Source organism: Hypanus sabinus, chromosome 18 (genome assembly GCF_030144855.1).
Source record: "Hypanus sabinus isolate sHypSab1 chromosome 18, sHypSab1.hap1, whole genome shotgun sequence".
Classification (NCBI taxonomy): domain Eukaryota; kingdom Metazoa; phylum Chordata; class Chondrichthyes; order Myliobatiformes; family Dasyatidae; genus Hypanus; species Hypanus sabinus.
In genome coordinates, this window is record NC_082723.1 from 64,712,084 (window position 1) to 64,727,464 (window position 15,381).

Here is a 15,381-nt window from a genome sequence, read left to right on the forward strand (position 1 = left end):
GTGTACTATCAGGTTTCTCTCGCGGTGCAGAGAAACTGCTGAACCGCAGGGTTGGGTTAGAAACAGTCCTGCTCCTGCTTGCTGCTCACCGACCTACACCTGTTGCCCAGCAACCAGTCAACAGTGAGGCGGGAACCTTCCAGTCAGGGCGACTGCTCTTTCGGAAGTGAAGTGAGAATAACTCACTGATCTGTCAAGAGAGTTCGGTGGACGTTCTATCAAACAGTCGTCACCCCCTCAGCAGACAGCAGAAGGTCTGCTTTGCTTCAGCTGGTGACGGGGGGGAGGAATGGCTGCTGGGGAACCAGGAGGCTGGCCGGCCTTTGAGAAGGACCCCCTTGAACTCACTGTTGACGATGTCTACAAAATCTCCTACGATGTTGGTTGCCAGTTCAGGGAGGTGAACGCCTCGCGAAGTTCAAGGGCTGTTTCTGAGTTGCGTTTCAAGATACTGAGAGTTTTAGAAATGTTAGAAGCTCTCGTCAGTAAAGGGCCGGTGACTCTAGAGGAACTGGAATTCGAGCGGGACTACCTGAAGGAAGAAGCAGAGAGACTCGTCAGAGCAATACAGGACAGAGCGATAGACACAGAGCAAGAGGTATGGACAGACTTCAACTCCCGCCATACCCGAGCTTCAGCCAGCCCCATGTTCAAACCCACGACACTGGCCACAGCTCCGTATGTGAGCAGCTCTTTGCAAAGTCTCTGAGCCCTGAGAATTGGACAAGTCCATAAGATTTATCAACCACAGCAGAATATAGCAAGTTTCCCTCTCTAACTCAATACTGGAACTCCAACAGTTAAGCCTGTAAATCGTAAAATCATTGAGTTAGAGGTCATGTGCTATAACGAAAGGTTGGACAAACTTGCATTGTTTTCTCTGGAGCGCTGTAGTCTGAGGGGAGATCTGATAGGGGTTTATAAGATTATGAGAGGCATAGACAGGGAGTATCTGTTTTCCAGGGTTGAAATGTCTAATACCAGAGGGCATGCATTGAAGGTGAGAAGGGGTCATTTCCAAGGAGATATGGGGGTAAGTTTTTCACAGAGTGGTGGTACCTGTAATGCTCTGCCTCAGGTGGTGATAGAGGCATAAACAGTAGAGAATTTTAAGAGACATTTAGATAGGCCCAGTCCATCACAGGAAGAGCCCTCTGCACCATTGAACATATCTACATGAAAAGCTGGTGCAGGGAAGATCTTGTACCAAAGGGGATGACTTGACTTGCGCCATCATTGAAATATTCCCACAACCAGTAGATTCACTTTACAGGACACTTCCTTTCATGTTCTTGATATTTATTGCTTATTTATTATTATTATTATTACTATTTCTTCCTGTTTGTATTTGCACAATTTGTTGTCTTTTGCACTCCGTTTGAATGCCCAGGCTGATGCAATCTTTCATTCTTCCTGATGGCAGCAGCGAGAAGACAGCATGTCCTGGCTGATGGGGGTCCTTGATGATGGCTGCTGCTTTCCTGTGACAGCGCTCCTTGTAAATGTGCTCAGTGGTGGGGGAGGGCTTTACCTGTGATGGACTGGGCCATGTTGACTACTTTTTGTAGGATTTTCCTTTCAAGGTCATAGGTGTCTCCATACCAGGCCATGATGCAGCCAGACAGTATATTCTCCGCCATACATCTATAGAAGTTTGTCAGAATTTTAGATTTCATACTGATTCTTCACAAGCTTCTAAGGAAGTAGAGATGTTGCCATGATTTCTTCATAATTGAATTTATATGCTGGGCCCAGGACAGATAATAACAAGAAATAATAACGAGGGAATTTAAATTTTCTGACTCTCCTACCTCTGATACCCCGATGAGGATTGTTCCATGGACCTCCAGTTTCTCCTCCTGAAGTCAATAATCAGCTCTTTGGTCTTGCTGATATTGAGTGAGAGGTTGTTGTGACACCATTCAGCCAGATTTTCAATCTCCCTCAATATATGCTGATTCATCATCAGCTTTAATTTGGCCAATGGCAGTGGAGTTCTCAGCAAACTTAAATACAGCATTGGTGCCTCACAGTCATAAGTATAAAGTGAGTAAAACGGGGGGCTAAGCATGCAGCCTTGTGGTAAATCTGTGCTGGGGGAGATTGTGGAGGAGATGTTGTTGCCAATCCAAGCTGACTGGGGTCTACAAGTGAGAAAATCCAGGATCCAATTGCACAAGGGGGTATTGAGGCCAAGGTCTTGAAGGTTAGTGATTAGTTTCAAGGAGATGATAGTATTGAATGCTGAGCTGTCGTTGACAAAGAGCATCCTGATGTATACACCTTTGCTGTCCAGGTGTCCCAGGGTTGAGTGAAGAGTCAATGAAATGGCATCTGCTGTGGACCTGTTGTGCTGGTAGGCAAATCGGAGTGGATTGAAGTTGCTCCTCAGGCAGGATTTGTTTATGTTTCATCACCAACCTCTCAAAAGACTTCATCACTGTAGATGTAAGTGCTACTGGACCATAGGTATTTAAATGAGCAAGGCACAAAGGGAGATGTCTTAATGCAGTCAGTGGGATTAATACAAATAGACACAATGTTGGATCAGACAACATGGATTGGTTCAATAAAAATGGAGCCCATTCTAGCCCTGTGAGAAAGCCCTGACCAGCCTTTCCCCAAAGTTCTTTGCAATCTCTTACAAATATTCATTCTTTTTTGAGTGTTCCTTTGCACAAACAGATCCCGAGTCACGACAGGTCTCTGTGTTAAACTTGCTCCATCCCTCTGGTTCGTTTGCAACCCCTGTCATCTGGTTTAGGATATGAATTGAGTTTCAGCTGCCTTGTCTGTGAAATCAGCAGCTCCCATCTGCACTCTGCTGGCACAGACTGCAGGGTCTGACAACCCATCCAGCAGGGACTATGGGGGAAGGTACTTGTCTGACGTCAGAGGCCTTGCTGGACTCCACAGAAATCCCGACCAGCATCTGTGCTCAGGATTCAGGTTTGGGCATTTGAGTTGGCTGTGTGAGGGTCTCATGTTCAAAAAGTTTCAAGTAAATTTATTATCAAGTACATTCTATATACGTCACTATATACAACCCTGAGATTCATTTTCTTGTGGGCATTCACAGTAAATAGAGAGAAACACAATAGAAAAACCATGCACGACAGAGACAGCCAAACAACCAATGTGCAAAAAACAACAAACTGTGCAAATATAAAAAGAAAATATCAATTATAGTGATAGTCATAGAAAAGTACAGCACAGAAACAGGCCGTTCAGCCCATCTAGTTTACACCGAGCCATTTTAACTGCCTACTCCCATCAACCTGCACCGTAGTCCTCCATACCCCTACCATCCGTGTACCTATCCAGACCTAAATGTTGAAATCAAATTCGCACACACCATTCAAGCTGGCAGCTCATTCCACACTCTCATGATCCTCTGAGTGAAGAAGTTTCCCCTCATGTTCTCCTTAAATGATTCATCTTTCACCCTTAACCCATGGCCTCTAGTTGTACTAACACCCAACCTCAGTGGAAAAAAAAATCTACTTCCATTCCCCCCCCCCCCCCATAATTTTGTACACCTCTATCACATCTCCCCTCAATCTTCTACATTCCAGGGAATAAAGTCCTAACTTATTCTATCTTTCCTTATAACTCAGATCCTCCAGTCCTGGCAACATTCTTTAAAATTTTCTCTGTACTCTTTCAACCGTATTTACATCTTTCCTGTAGATAGATAACCAGAACTGCATGCAATACCCCAAATCTGGCCTCACCAATGTCTTATACAACTTCAACTTAACATCCTATTTCCTGTACTCAATAGGAAGAATAAGAATATTATACAATAGCAATTGCCCTATTACTTGTTTACAAATTATATATAATAGTAACATAATGCATCTCACAACTAACCACCACTCACTTAGATAACTAGATCATACTTACAGAAGAGCTGAAAGGACGTAAATAACAACTGATAATAGATCCCATAATTCTAAATCAAGCCGGGTGGAAAAGCAGAAATATTTCATGTTGCTATATTCACTAGCAAAAAGCATTTGATTCTGCCCTGCAGTCATGGTTAATAGAAGTTCTTAATATATATAAATTATCCCAATACTTGCGAAATTCTTGCAACATCTGATGAAGCATTGGCATACTATAATCACCCACCAAAAAAACAACTACCATTATCAAAGTAAACCGAGGCATTTTCCAGGGCAACTCTCTAAACCTACTATGGTTTGTCTAGTTTTAAACCCGCTCTCTAAATTACCTAATTAGATGAAAATAGTGTATCAAATCAGACAACCAAATGAATTATATCTTGACATATCTTCTGTACATGGACGATTTGAAATTATATGCTTCTTCATCTTGTAAAGCTAAAGTGATTAATTGAAATAGTAGAGCTATTATCTAAAGATACAAACGTGAACTCTGGACTAGTTAAGTGCAGAACATTAAACATAAAGAAAGATGCAATAGAGCTAATAGAGTATAAAACAGAGCAGCAGGATACAATACAACTTATGGAAGAATATGAAACATATAAGTATCTGGGATATGATCAAGCAAAGAAAATAGATCATAGTGCGATAAAGGAAGAACTTCTGACAGAATTTACTTCAAGGCTTGAGAAAATCTGCCAAACAGAGCTCAATAGTGAAAATATAACCAAGGCAATAAACACTTTTGCTACACCCATATTAACATATTCTTTTGGCATAATACCTTGGTCTGAAACCAATCTGGAAAGTTTACAAAGAAAAATAAGAACTGAAAAGACAAATTTTAGAAGGCACTATGTACACTCGAACACACTTAGATTAACACTACCTCAGACTGAAGGGGGAAGAGGAATAACAGGCAGTTACAAATATTTACACAACAATCAGATAAAGCTTCTAAGGACAGATTTTCATTATTAAAAACAGGATTCAGCACTCCACATGAACATATGCAACTCTGATAAGTACACAATGCTAAACTTAAATGAAAGCATGACCCAGAAAAATCAAGAAATTACCCAATAATTAACCAATGGAAGAGCATGACCCTCCATGGAAGACATCCCCACATTTCTCAGTAGACTAGATGTCGACGAGGACACGTCAAACGCCTGGCTCAGACTTGGAGACATCTTCCCAGAAACAGGGGGGCTCCTTATGGCAATGAAGGACCAGGTGGTTAACACAAAAATTATCAAAAATACATAATAAAAGACAAACAAATTCAAGATGATAAATGCAGAAAATGCCAAGGGAAACCAGAAAGAATCCAACACATTACAGTTCAACTCAATCTGATTACTCACACAGGCACAATCAAGTAGCAAATCTCATTCACCAAAAACTTGCTTTACAACTCATTAAAGACACCATAAATACAAGCCTGATCCTGTTTTAAAGTCACAATCCTGAAAATTATATCATGACCGATCCATTACTGCAGATAGAACAATCCATAATAATGGTCTGGATATAACATTACAGGATTGTCAAGCAAGAGCAGTTTACTTAATAGATATAGCCATTCCAAACAGACGTAACATATAGAAATCAGTAAGTGAAAAACACCAGAAGTATGCTGAAGTAAAAAGACAAAATTGTATTCTTTGATAATAAGATGATCCTTTGAGCCTTTGAATACTAAACACCACTGGAATAGTCTGAAAGCTCCTAGCAATTAAGAAATGAGTGTGTTTAGCAATGCCCATACCTCAGATTTTAGACCATAAGACAAAGGGGCAGAATAAGGCCATTTGGCCAATTGAGTCTGCTCTGCCATTCCATCATGGCTGATTCTTTTTTCACCTCCTCAGTCCCACTCCGGGCCTTCTCCCCGTAACCTTTGAGGCTGTAGCCAATCAAGAGCCCATCAATCTCTGTCTTAAATACGCATAATGACCTGGTCTCCATAGCTGCCTGTGGTAACAAATTCCACAAATTCACCACCCTCTGGCTAAAGTAATTTCTCTGAATCTCTGTTGTAAATGGAGGCCCCTCTATCCTGAGGCTATGCCATCTTGTCCTAGACTCCCCCACCATGGGAAACATCCTTCCATGCCTACTCTGTCAAGGCCTTTCAACATTCTGAAGGTTTCAATGAGATCCCCCCTCATCCTTTTATGTTCTAGTGAGTACAGACCCAGAGCCATCAAACATTCCTCATATGATAACCCTTTTATTCCCAGAATCATCCCTGAAAACCTCCTATGAACCCTCTCCAATGCCAGCTTATCTTTTCTTAGATAAAGAGCCCAAAACTGTTCACAACATTCAAGGTGAGGCCTCACCAGTGCCTTATAAAGCCTCAGTATCACATTCCTGTGCTTGTATTCTAGACCTCTTGAAATGAATGCTAATATTGCATTTGCCTTTCTCACCACTGACTCTACCTGCAAGTTAACGTTTAGGGTGTTCTGCACAAGGACTCCCAAGTCCCTTTGCATCTCAGAGCTTTGGATTTTCATACCATTTAGAAAATAGCCTGCACATTTAATTCTTCTACCAAAGTGTATGACAATTTATTTTCCTGCCCATTCTCCTAATCTGTCTAAGTCCTTCTGCAGCCTTCCTGTTTCCTCAACAATACCTGCCATTCCAATGATATTGTGATCACTCGCTCCTAAGGGTTCCTTTACAAACTCCCTAATCGTCTCTGGTTCATTACATGACACCCAATATAGCTGATTCCCCTAGTAGGCTCAACAACAAACTGCTCTAAAAAGCCACCTCATAGGCATTCAACAAATTCATTCTTTTGAGATCCATTACCAACCTGATTTTCTCAATCTCCTGCATATTAAAATCCCTCGTGACTATCATAACATTGCTCTTTTGATACTCCTTTTCTGATTCCTGTTGTAATCTGTGGTCCACATCCCAGCTACTGTTTGGAGGCCATCAGGGTCCTTTCATCCTTACAGTTTCTGAACTCAAACCTCGAGGATTCAACATCTTCCAATCCTGTGTCACATCTTTCTAATAAACTTATGCAATTGTTTACCAACAAAACCACGTCACTCCCACTTTCTACCTTCCTATCCCTCTGATACAATGTGTAACCATGGACATTTAGCTCCCAGCTACAACCATCTTTCAGTCACGATTCAGTGATGGCCACAACATCATACATGACAATCTGTAATAGTGCAACAAAATCATCCACCTTATTTATTACAGTCTGTACATTGAGATATAACACTTTGAGTACTGTATTTGCTACCCTTCTAGACTCCGCATCCCTAATGCACTGATACTCATCCTGCTACAGCAATTTTGTCCTATCATCTGCCTGCCCTTCCCGACAGTGTAACTGCACGCAAATTTTGTTTTTTTACCGACCGTCCTATCCTGAGTCCCTTCACTCCGGTTCCCATCCCTCTGCCAAATTAGCTTAAACCCTCCCTAACAGCTTTAACAAACCTGCCTGTGAGAATATTGGACCCCTTGGGTTCAGGTGCAACCTGTCCCTTTTGTACAGGTCTTACCTCCCCCAATGATCCAAGAACCTGAAACCCTGCCCCCTGCACCAGCTTGTCAGCCAAACATTTATCTGCCATATCATCTTGTTTCTACCCTCAATGGCGCGTGGCACAGTTAACAACCAGAATTTAATACCCTGTAGGTCCTGCTTCTCAGCTTTCTGCCTATCTCTCTGGATATTCTCTTCAGGATCTTTTTACTGTTCCTTTCCTATGTCACTGGTACCAATATGCACCAAGACATCTGGCTGCTCTCCCTTCTCCTCCAGTGTGTGGACACAATCCGAGACATCCCTGAACCTGGCACCTGGGAGGCAATGTACCACATAAGTGTCCCGTTCACATCCACAGAATCTCCTGTCGGTTCTGAAGTTGCAGAACCTGGTCCTCTGTAAATCCCTCTGAAACTGGATCCTCGACTTCCTAACCAGAAGGCCACAATCTGTGCAGATTGGTGATAACATATCCTCCTCATTGCCAATCAACACTGGCGCACCTCAGGGGTGTGTGCTTAGCCCACTGCTCTTCTCTCCCTATACCCATGACTGTGTGGCTTGGCATAACTCAAATACCGTCTATAAATTTGCTGACGATACAACCATTGTTGGTAGAATCTCAGGTGGTGATGAGAGCACATACAGGAGTGAGATATGCCAGCCAGTGGAATGGTGCTGCAGCAACAACCTGGCACTCAACATCAGTAAGACGAAAGAGCTGATTGTGGACTTTAGGAAAGGAAGATGAAGGAACACATACCAATCCTCATAGAGGGATCTTAAGTGGAGAGAGTGAGCAGCTTCAAGATTTCTGAGGTTCTCACCTGGTCCCAACATACCAATGTAGTTATAAAGAAGGCAAGAGAGTGGCTATATTTTATCAGGAGTTTGAAGAGATTTGGCATGTCAACAAATACACTCAAAAAGTTCTATAGTTGTACCGTGGAGAGCATTCTGACAGGCTGCATTACTGTCTGGTGTGGGGGTGCTACTGCACAGAACCGAAAAAAGATGCAGAAGGTTGTAAATCTAGTCAGCTCCATCTTGGGTACTAACTTACAAAGTAACCAGTACATTTTCAGGGAGCGGTGTCTCAGAAAGACAGTGTCCATTATTAAGGACCTCCAGCACCCAGAGCATGCCCTTTTCTCACTGTTACCATCAGGTAGGAGGTACAGAAGCCTGAAGGCACACACTCAGTGATTCAGGAACAGCTTCTTCCCCTCTGCCATTCGATTCCTAAATAGACATTGAACCCTTGGACACTAACTCACTTTTTTAATACACAGTATTTCTGTTCTTTTGCATGTTTTTATATCTATTCAATATACATATACTGTAATTGATTTACTTGTTTATTTATTATTATTTTTTTTTCTCTCTTCTAGATTATGTATTGAATTGAACTGCTGCTGCTAAGTTAACAAATTTCACGTCACATGCCGGTGGTAATAAACCTGATTCTGACTATTGAGTCCCTATCACTACCACTCCTCTCTTCTCCCTCTTTCCCTTCTGTGCCAAAGACCCATGCTCAGTACCAGTAACCTGGCTTCTGTACGTTCCCCTTATCAGTCATCTCCACAACAGTATCCAAAACTGTATACTTATTATTGAGGGGACTGGCCACAGGGGTACTCTGCGCTAACTGTCTATTCACCTTCCCATTCCTTCTCCTGACAGTCACCCAGCTACCTACCTCCTGCAATTTAGGGGTGACTACTTCTCTGTAACTCAGATCGATTATCTCCTCACTCCCGTAAAAGCTGAAGGTCATCCAGCTACTGCTCCAGATCCTAAGACAGTCTTCAAGGAGCTGCAGCTGGATGCACTTCACACAGATGTAGTCCCTGGGGAGACTCTGGGTCTCCCAGGACTCTTAACATCCTACATGAAGAACACACATTGGCCATTTAAACCACACTAAGCACCCCTGACACAGCAAGGAAAAAGGGAAACTTAACAGCCACTTGCCTGGACACTCACCCAGAGCCAAAGCCTGACACTCCCCGCTGGCCCACTCCAACAAAGGCCACTCCACTCGTCCCTTCTGCACTCTTATTTACTCCTCTTTGCACTGTTCCGCCACCGATTGGGCCACCAGAATGACACCAAACTCCCGCGAAGCTCTCCTTTTAAGCAGCTTCACCAGCTTGAGCTGAGAAAAAAAATACAATAATAATAAATAAATACGCAATAAATGTCCAGAAAATGAATTTTAGAGTCCTTATTAGTGAGTTCATAGATTGTGGAATCAGTTCCGTGTTGGGGGTGAGTGAAATTGAGTGAAGTTATCCCTCTGGTTCAAGGGCCAGAACAGGGCACACCAGTCATGGTCTCCTGGACCTTCTGGTTCTGTCACTCTTGATTTTGGTGGCCGGTTTCTCCCGGGAGATTCGGTATTCCACCGTTGTGCTCTCCGTTTCGCTTCTTGGAGATTGTTCGTCCATGAGCGTGGACTGCTTCGCCCAGTTAATGCTGTTTGGTTTCTGAAATCAGAACGGTGGAGCTGCCAAGAGCATCACAAGTGTAGAGGACCCGAATAGCCCGCGGTTCACCTTCCAAGAACTGCGCGACGTGCTGGAGGAACGCAACAACCTTAAAGCTCGGCTTCTGACTACCCGAGCGGCCATCCAGGGTTATAAAAGGTGGGTGTATTGAGGGAGATTTCCCTCCAGCTACACAATCGGTTCATGCAGACAAACCTCAGTCAGGATCATCTCCTGAAACGTCATTAACCCAAGGAGTTTCTCTCTCCACCATTTCTTACTTCAGATATTGACATCTGCAGCATTTTAGTTCTGAGTCAGGCTCTGTGGAAAGGTCTGTGTTCCCGTTACCCGGACCGCGCGTCCCAGTGAAAGAGCTGTGTTCCCGTTACCCGGACCGCGCATCCCAGTGAAAGACCTGTGTTCCCGTTACCCGGACCGCGCGTCCCAGTGAAAGACCTGTGTTCCCGTTACCCGGACCGCGCGTCCCAGTGAAAGACCTCTGTTCCCGTTACCCGGACCGCGCGTCCCAGTGAAAGAGCTGTGTTCCCGTTACCCGGACCGCGCGTCCCAGTGAAAGACCTGTGTTCCCGTTACCCGGACCGCGCGTCCCAGTGAAAGACCTGTGTTCCCGTTACCCGGACCGCGCGTCCCAGTGAAAGACCTGTGTTCCCGTTACCCGGACCGCGCGTCCCAGTGAAAGACCTGTGTTCCCGTTACCCGGACCGCGCGTCCCAGTGAAAGACCTCTGTTCCCGTTACCCGGACCGCGCGTCCCAGTGAAAGACCTGTGTTCCCGTTACCCGGACCGCGCGTCCCAGTGAAAGACCTGTGTTCCCGTTACCCGGACCGCGCGTCCCAGTGAAAGACCTGTGTTCCCGTTACCCGGACCGCGCGTCCCAGTGGAAGACCTCTGTTCCCGTTACCCGGACCGCGCGTCACAGTGAAAGACCTGTGTTCCCGTTACCCGGACCGCACGTCCCAGTGAAAGACCTGTGTTCCCGTTACCCGGACCGCGCGTCCCAGTGAAAGACCTGTGTTCCCGTTACCCGGACCGCGCGTCCCAGTGAAAGACCTGTGTTCCCGTTACCCGGACCGCGCGTCCCAGTGAAAGACCTGTGTTCCCGTTACCCGGACCGCGCGTCCCAGTGAAAGACCTCTGTTCCCGTTACCCGGACCGCGCATCCCAGTGAAAGACCTGTGTTCCCGTTACCCGGACCGCGCGTCCCAGTGAAAGACCTGTGTTCCCGTTACCCGGACCGCGCGTCCCAGTGAAAGACCTGTGTTCCCGTTACCCGGACCGCGCGTCCCAGTGGAAGACCTCTGTTCCCGTTACCCGGACCGCGCGTCACAGTGAAAGACCTGTGTTCCCGTTACCCGGACCGCACGTCCCAGTGAAAGACCTGTGTTCCCGTTACCCGGACCGCGCGTCCCAGTGAAAGACCTGTGTTCCCGTTACCCGGACCGCGCGTCCCAGTGAAAGACCTGTGTTCCCGTTACCCGGACCGCGCGACCCAGTGAAAGACCTGTGTTCCCTTAACCGGACCGCGCGTCCCAGTGAAAGACCTGTGTTCCCGTTACCCGGACCGCGCGACCCAGTGAAAGACCTGTGTTCCCATTACCCGGACCGCGCGTCCCAGTGGAAGACCTCTGTTCCCATTACCCGGACCGCGCGTCCCAGTGAAAGACCTGTGTTCCCATTACCCGGACCGCGCGTCCCAGTGGAAGACCTCTGTTCCCATTACCCGGACCGCGCGACCCAGTGAAAGACCTGTGTTCCCGTTACCCAGACCGCGCGTCCCAGTGAAAGACCTGTGTTCCCGTTACCCGGACCGCGCGTCCCAGTGAAAGACCTGTGTTCCCGTTACCCGGACCGCGCGTCCCAGTGAAAGACCTGTGTTCCCGTTACCCAGACCGCGCGTCCCAGTGAAAGACCTGTGTTCCCGTTACCCGGACCGTGCGTCCCAGTGAAAGACCTGTGTTCCCGTTACCCAGACCGCGCGTCCCAGTGAAAGACCTGTGTTCCCGTTACCCGGACCGCGCATCCCAGTGAAAGAGCTGTGTTCCCGTTACCCTGAACGCGCGTCCCAGTGAAAGACCTGTGTTCCCGTTACCCGGACCGCGCGTCCCAGTGAAAGACCTGTGTTCCCGTTACCCGGACCGCGCGTCCCAGTGAAAGACCTGTGTTCCCATTACCCGGACCGCGCGTCCCAGTGGAAGACCTCTGTTCCCATTACCCGGACCGCGCGACCCAGTGAAAGACCTGTGTTCCCGTTACCCAGACCGCGCGTCCCAGTGAAAGACCTGTGTTCCCGTTACCCGGACCGCGCGTCCCAGTGAAAGACCTGTGTTCCCGTTACCCGGACCGCGCGTCCCAGTGAAAGACCTGTGTTCCCGTTACCCAGACCGCGCGTCCCAGTGAAAGACCTGTGTTCCCGTTACCCGGACCGCGCGTCCCAGTGAAAGACCTCTGTTCCCGTTACCCGGACCGCGCGTCCCAGTGAAAGAGCTGTGTTCCCGTTACCCGGACCGCGCGTCCCAGTGAAAGACCTGTGTTCCCGTTACCCGGACCGCGCGTCCCAGTGAAAGACCTGTGTTCCCGTTACCCGGACCGCGCGTCCCAGTGAAAGACCTGTGTTCCCGTTACCCGGAACGCGCGTCCCAGTGAAAGACCTGTGTTCCCGTTACCCGGACCGCGCGTCCCAGTGAAAGACCTGTGTTCCCGTTACCCTGAACGCGCATCCCAGTGAAAGACCTGTGTTCCCGTTACCCGGACCGCGCGTCCCAGTGAAAGACCTGTGTTCCCGTTACCCAGACCGCGCGTCCCAGTGAAAGACCTGTGTTCCCGTTACCCGGACCGCGCGTCCCAGTGAAAGACCTGTGTTCCCGTTACCCTGAACGCGCATCCCAGTGAAAGACCTGTGTTCCCGTTACCCGGACCGCGCGTCCCAGTGAAAGACCTGTGTTCCCGTTACCCGGACCGCGCGTCCCAGTGAAAGACCTGTGTTCCCGTTACCCGGACCGCGCGTCCCAGTGAAAGAGCTGTGTTCCCGTTACCCGGACCGCGCGTCCCAGTGAAAGACCTGTGTTCCCGTTACCCGGACCGCGCGTCCAAGTGGAAGACCTCTGTTCCCATTACCCGGACCGCGCGTCCCAGTGAAAGACCTGTGTTCCCGTTACCCGGACCGCGCGTCCCAGTGAAAGACCTGTGTTCCCGTTACCCTGAACGCGCGTCCCAGTGAAAGACCTGTGTTCCCGTTACCCGGACCGCGCGTCCCAGTGGAAGACCTGTGTTCCCGTTACCCGGACCGCGCGTCCCAGTGGAAGACCTGTGTTCCCGTTACTAGAATGGCATGTTCCAGTGAGTTCACTCAAAGGACATGAGCTGATCTGGGAACCAGGCCAGTGATCGGTGAAGGTCCCTGACTGCAGCAGTTCTCATTCCTGATCACTACCGCACAGTCACAGAGCTCAGAAAAAGGCCATTCGGCCCATCCAAGTTAGTCCCATTTGCCCACGTTTGCCCTCCACCCCCCCCCCCCATATCTCTCGGCGACTGTCCTATCCATATACCCATTGAAATGTGAGACCATAAAGACTCAGGTGAAGTTTTCTCCGCCTATTTGATTGTGATTAATTTATTCCACCCCACCCCCCCCACCCCGTACAGTATTCGGTAGGTTTGAATGAGATCCACCCTCCCCCAGTGAGTCCAGTCCCACTCCTCATACGTTAACCCTTTCATTACCAGGATCGTGAAGCGGTGGGGTTGCGACAGGCAGACTGATCAATTGCTTTCCTCCTGAGGGGCAGAGTGAAGTGTTATTTGAACGTAGGATGTGATCAGAGAAGAAGCATACCACGTAGCTGGAGACAGGCACCTCTGATTGGTAATGTTGAGCTGACGTGTTTCTGCCTCTTCCAGTGGAATTCCCATTCAGCACGAGGTGGAAGCTGAAGACAGACCAGGTCCGTGAGCTTGAAGTGGATAAGCTACGTCCATAGAGTCATACAGCACGGGAACAGGCCCTTTGGCCCATCGTCTGTGCTCTAGCCACCGTGCATACTTTTACACTAATGCCATTGTCCAACACACCATCTGGCACTTCATCTAAGTGATGTGAGGGTAAATCCCTCTGTCACTCCCTCAAGCAGTGAGTTCCTGGTTTCAATCATCTTCTGCAGGGAAAAAAAATCCTTAAATCAGAATAGGTTTAATATCACTAGCTTAAGTCGTGGAATATGTTATCATGCAGCAGCAGTACATTGCAACATATAGTAATAAAATTGTGAATTACAGTAAGTGTATATATATCTTTAAAAAGTTAAATAAGTCATACAAAAAGAGAAATGAAATGTAGTGAGGCAATGTGCATGGGTTCAATGTCCATTCAGAAATCTGTTGGCAGAGGTGAAGAAGCTGTTCCTGAATTGCTGAGTGTGTGCCTTCAGGCTTCTGTACCTCCTTCCTGATGGTAGCAATGAGAAAAGGGCATAACCTGGGAGATGTGGGACCTTAATGATAAATTAGACATGATGGAAATGCCAGAGAAGATTCGATGGGGCAAATGGCCTAATTTTGCTCCTATGTCTATGGGTCAAAGGGTCTGTTTCCATGCTGTAAGACTATGATTCTTAATGTGGAGGATCTCCAGGGCAACTTCAATAAGTAAAAGACACAGTGGAAAGAAGTTCTGTGAATCAGCCCATCATCTCCCCCACAAATGGGAGAGTTGCCTTTATCTGGGAAATCATTTAATTTGCATTTAACGTGTGAGGGTGTCACTTGTTTAAGATGAGTTGGCATAAAATCATTGTATAAATGTAGTAGGTGTGAATTAATTTCAACAATTACTAATATATATTCAAAAAAAATGCTTAATGTCTTGAAAATGGCTTGTATAAAATAAAAAAATGAACCTGCTTCAGGAAGAACTGCTTTTCTTCAGAAACAGAAAGATTTCTTAATCTAAATTGGGTGTTTCAGAGCAACAGACTGTGGATAACTATGGATGTGGATGAAGATGGGATGTAGATGGAGATGGACATGGATAAAGATGGGATGTGGATGGAGATGGATGTGGATGAATTTGGGATGTGGATGAAGATGTACATGAATGAAGATGGGATGTGGATGGAGATGGATGTGGATGAAGAATGGATGTCGATAAAGATGGATAAGTTCTGAGGATGTACCACATTTGGTAAGGACATAAGATAGTTTGTACATTCTGCACCAACCTCCCCAGTGCAAAAACCATTCACATCCATCCACATCCATCAACTTTCACAGGGGTAGATGTCACCGATGATGATATTAGTAGTCCTTTATATACAGAGACATTTTCCAGGGCTACTATGTATTACAAAAAGCGTGCACTTTGGTAGAAGAAATAAAAGTGTGGACAATTTTCTAAATAGAGAGAAAATTCAAAAATCAGAGATCC

General features: G+C 46.7%; 1 protein-coding gene across 1 annotated transcript; it reads left to right on the top strand.

Moving 5' to 3' along the window:
- Positions 1-111: 111 nt before the first annotated feature.
- On the top strand, positions 112-14,852 carry rilpl2 (Rab interacting lysosomal protein-like 2). Its single transcript, XM_059994548.1, has 3 exons — positions 112-598; positions 9,946-10,094; positions 13,860-14,852. The coding sequence occupies exons 1-3, from the start codon at positions 290-292 to the stop codon at positions 13,909-13,911; spliced, it is 510 nt and encodes a 169-aa protein (XP_059850531.1). The 5' UTR covers positions 112-289; the 3' UTR covers positions 13,912-14,852.
- Positions 14,853-15,381: the final 529 nt, after the last annotated feature.

Bases quoted from the DNA above. Each gene is read 5' to 3' on its own strand.
- rilpl2 (XM_059994548.1), top strand. From the start codon at position 290: ATGGCTGCTGGGGAACCAGGAGGCTGGCCGGCCTTTGAGAAGGACCCC. The intron at 599-9,945 runs GTATGGACAGAC...TTCTGAAATCAG, and splicing joins CGATAGACACAGAGCAAGAG to AACGGTGGAGCTGCCAAGAG. The intron at 10,095-13,859 runs GTGGGTGTATTG...TGCCTCTTCCAG, and splicing joins GCCATCCAGGGTTATAAAAG to TGGAATTCCCATTCAGCACG.